Source organism: Miscanthus floridulus, chromosome 15 (assembly GCF_019320115.1).
Source record: "Miscanthus floridulus cultivar M001 chromosome 15, ASM1932011v1, whole genome shotgun sequence".
In the NCBI taxonomy this organism is placed as follows: domain Eukaryota; kingdom Viridiplantae; phylum Streptophyta; class Magnoliopsida; order Poales; family Poaceae; genus Miscanthus; species Miscanthus floridulus.
This window is the reverse complement of record NC_089594.1, coordinates 23,834,870-23,838,732: the sequence shown is the minus strand read 5'-3', so window position 1 is coordinate 23,838,732 and position 3,863 is coordinate 23,834,870. Positions and strand designations below refer to the sequence as shown.

Here is a 3,863-nt window from a genome sequence, read left to right as displayed (position 1 = left end):
GGCCGAAAGGCATAGTCACATAGCAGTACATGTCGAAAGGTGTGATAAAAGAAGTCGCGAGCTGGTCGGACTCTTTCATCTTGATTTGATGGTAGCCGGAATACGCATTAAGGAAAGATAGGATCTCGCATCCCGCAGTGGAATCAACGATTTGATTGATTCGAGGTAATGGGAAGGGGACTTTTGGATAGGCTTTATTCAAACCAGTATAGTCTACACACATCCTCCACTTCCCATTTTTCTTCTTGACTAACACAGGGTTAGCTAACCACTCTGGATGGGGTACTTCCTTGATGAATCCAGCCGCCATAAGTTTCCGCACCTCTTCGCCGATGGTCCTACACTTTTCCTCGTCGAATCGGCACAGGCGCTGCTTCACCGGTCTGGAGCCGGCCTAGATGTCCAAGGTGTGCTCGGCGACCTCCCTCGGTATGCTTGGCATGCCCGAGGGATTCCATGCGAACATGTCGGCATTCATGCGGAGAAAGTCGATGAGCATGGCTTACTATTTGATGTCGAGAGTGGCGCTGATCCTCAGCGCCCGGTCATCGGGGTAGGCGGGGTCAACTGGGACGAGTTTGACGGCCTCTGCGGGCTCAAAAGTCCTGGCTTGATGCTTGGGCTTGGGCAGCTGGCTGCTGAGTTGGTCGAGGTCGATGATGAGGGTCTCGGCCTCCACGAGAGCCTCGGCGTACTCGATGCACTCGACGTCCCAGTCGTATGCATGTTCGTACGTGCACTCAATTGTGATGACGCCGTTGGGACCCGGCATCTTGAGCTTGAGGTAGGTGTAGTTGGGGACCGCCATGAACTTGGCGTGGCACAGCCGCCCCAGGATGGCATGGTAGGTTCCCCTGAATCCAACCTCCTCGAAGATAAGGACCTCCTTGTGGTAGTTGGAGGGGGTGTCGAAGCAAACGGGAAGGTCGATGCACCCGAGGGGTCGTGTGCGTTTCCTCGGGATGATGCCGTTGAAAGGCGTGGTGTCGCCCCGGAGCCGCGATCGGTCGAGCTCTAGGAGCTCCAGGGTATTGGCGTAGAGGATGTTGAGGCCGCTGCCTCCGTCCATCAATACCTTGGTGAGTCAGGTGTTGCCGATGATTGGGTCGACAATGAGTGGGTACTGCCCAGGATTCAGGACATGGTCAGGGTGGTCATCTCGATCGGAGGTGATCGCCTCCCGAGACCAATCGAGGTATCTGGGAGTGGCCACCTTAACCGAGAAGACCTCTCGACGTTCCCTCTTTCGCTGGCACACCGTAAGGCATGCCAAGGGTCCACCAAAGATCATGAAGGCGTTGTACACCTCGGGGAACCCTTCGTCCTTGTCGTCGTCCCGGTCGTCGGCACCCCTCTTCTTGGCATCATCGTCGGGGAGCTCGAGCTTGGTGTAATAATGCCAAAGCATGGTGCAATCCTCGAGGGCGTGCCTCATCGGGCCCTAGTGATAAGGGCAGGGCTTCTTCAGCATATCGTCAAAGAGCCTGGGGCCCCTAGGGCCTCGGGGATTCTTGCGCTCCGTGGCCACCACTAGATCAGCCTCGAGGATCTCCTGCTTCCCCTGGTGACCCTTTTTCTTTTTCCTGGGGAGGCGGGGAGCCGAGGCCTCGGTGGCCTCGTCCCTCCGCTTCCCCTTGGCGTCATTGTCAGAGAAGCTGGCTCCAACTGCCTCTTTGCCCGAGGTGAAGTTGGTGGCGATGTCGAGGAGCGCGGTAGCCGAGCGTGGCACGTTCCAGCCTAACTCTCGGACCAAGTCTCAGCAAGTGGTGCCAGAGAGGAAAGCCTGGACGATTTCTCAGTCACCGACGCTGGACAACTCGGTGCACTGTTTGGAGAAGTGCCGGATAAAGTCTCGGAGAGACTCATATGGTTTCTAGCAACAACTCTTAAGGTCCTAGGAGTTTCCAGGGCGCACGTATGTGCCCTGAAAATTCTCGACGAAGATCCTAACCAAGTTGTGCCAGTCGTGGATCTGTGAGGGAGGAAGGTGTTCGAGCCAGGCTCGTGCCGAGTCTGACAAGAGCAAGGGGAGGTTGCGGATGATGAGCAGGTCATCGTCCGCGCCGCCTAGCTGACAAGCCAGGCGGTAATCGGCTAGCTAAAGCTCAGGGTTGGTTTCGCTGCTGTATTTTGTGAGGTTGGCCGGTTGGCAAAACCGTGCTGGAAACTAAGCGCCGCGGATGGCCCTGCTAAAAACTCGGGGGCCAGGCGGTTTAGGAGAGGGGCTGCGGTCCTCCCCACTATCATAGCGGCCGCCTCGGTGTGGATGGTAGCCACAGGCGGGCCCCTCATTGTTGTAGCATCGTCGCCTGCTGACCACCTCGTGGTTGTCCTGTGCCTTGCATCGGTTGTTGAGGCGATCATGCAGCAAGGGGACCCTGTTGATTGTCGGCGCCCGAGCGGGCTCGGGATGAACAAAGGCCTCCCTATCCTACCGATGCAGTGCCGAGGGGAGGTTCGAGGCGGCTCCGTGCCATCGGGAGGTGGAACTCTTGGCCTGCTGCACCGCGGCGGTCTCGAGGAGATCCCGGAGCTCACCATGGACCCGTCGCCCCTCCGTGGTAGAGGTCTCGGGCATCGTGCGGACTAGCATCACCACAGCTACGACATTCTGGCTAGCGTGATTGAAGATTGGGGGATGCTCACCCCCTTCGTCGTCGTGATGCGGTGGTGGATGTCGCGGGCCCACCGTCGGGCCCCTCCACCATCACCGTGACCCTGCTGCTCCTGCTCGAGAGTGTCTCGGAGCTGTTGCAGAAGGAGTCGATCTTGCTCGACCTTGGCCTGAAGCTCACGGAGCTGCTCCAGGTCTGAGCGTCGAAGTTGTTCGAGGGCAAGGTTCTCGTTCCACGCTGCTAGTGGGACAATGCGTGAGGGCATGGCATCGCCCGTTCCTTGGTGAAGCGAAGTACGGTTGCCTGCCCCCTCATCCTCATCGCCCATGCTTGGCATCCCGAGTTCAACGTGGAAGCACTCACGAGTGGGATCGTAAGTACCTTCGTCGTCAGAGTCGGAGTAGCCGAAGTAATAGTCACTCGCAGCCAGGAAGCGGCGCATGGCTTTAGGGTCGCGAAGCCCAGAGAAATCCGCTCCAGCCCATGCCTCGTCCTCCTCCGAGGAGTCGGCGTGGGAGTGAGTCGAAGTCGCGGTACCGAAGTCGAGGGTGAAACGTTGGTGGTGTCCCGAGGGCTCCGCGTGAGTAGAAGCGTAGGCATAAGTATAGGAGGAGGCGACATTTCTCAACCCGAAGAGGTACGGAGATGGTGCCATCGCTGGGTTCTGCTTTGCTGGAGCTGGCTCCTCAGGAGGTGGCGGGGCAGAGCTTGATGATGGGGCGTTGCCGTACGCCACCGGCATCTTTCCCTTGTCCAGGCTCAGGCTAGACAGGTCCCCAACCATGGACCTTGTGCCAATAGCTGGGCATGGGATACCGACGGAGCGCGGCGTGTTGCCCTGGGTTCACGTGGTGTCGGCGTGGCCCTGCTCGTGTCGTGCCTGGCGAGCGCGACGAGAGCGGCCGCCCAGGCGCCGCCTGCGCCTGGGCTGTGGGTGCGTGACGTCGTCATCGGTCGGCGGGGCTCGGGGTGTGAGAAGTACCATATCGTACTCACATCCTAGAGATATGAACTCTAGGCTCCCGAACCAGATCACCATGCCGAAACGTAGCGGTCGTACGGGGTTTGCCATCCGAAACTTGTTGGGACGACGAAGCTGACACGCAGAGGCCCCTACCTGGCACGCCAACTATTGGTGTTTTGGACCGGCGGGCCCTCAACCAACTAGTAAATTTATATTGCGTGTTCCCAATCCCAGATGGTGATGCAAAGAGACACAAGGTTTATACTGGTTCGGGCAATAGGTGC

General features: G+C 58.6%; 1 protein-coding gene across 1 annotated transcript; it reads right to left on the bottom strand.

Annotated features, from left to right (window-relative positions):
* Window positions 1-505: 505 nt before the first annotated feature.
* On the bottom strand, window positions 506-1,435 carry LOC136507223 (uncharacterized). The gene is made up of 2 exons (XM_066502016.1): window positions 1,259-1,435; window positions 506-1,075 (listed from the first exon to the last, which is right to left on the bottom strand). The coding sequence occupies exons 1-2, from the start codon at window positions 1,433-1,435 to the stop codon at window positions 506-508; spliced, it is 747 nt and encodes a 248-aa protein (XP_066358113.1).
* Between the last annotated feature and the right edge of the window lie 2,428 nt (window positions 1,436-3,863).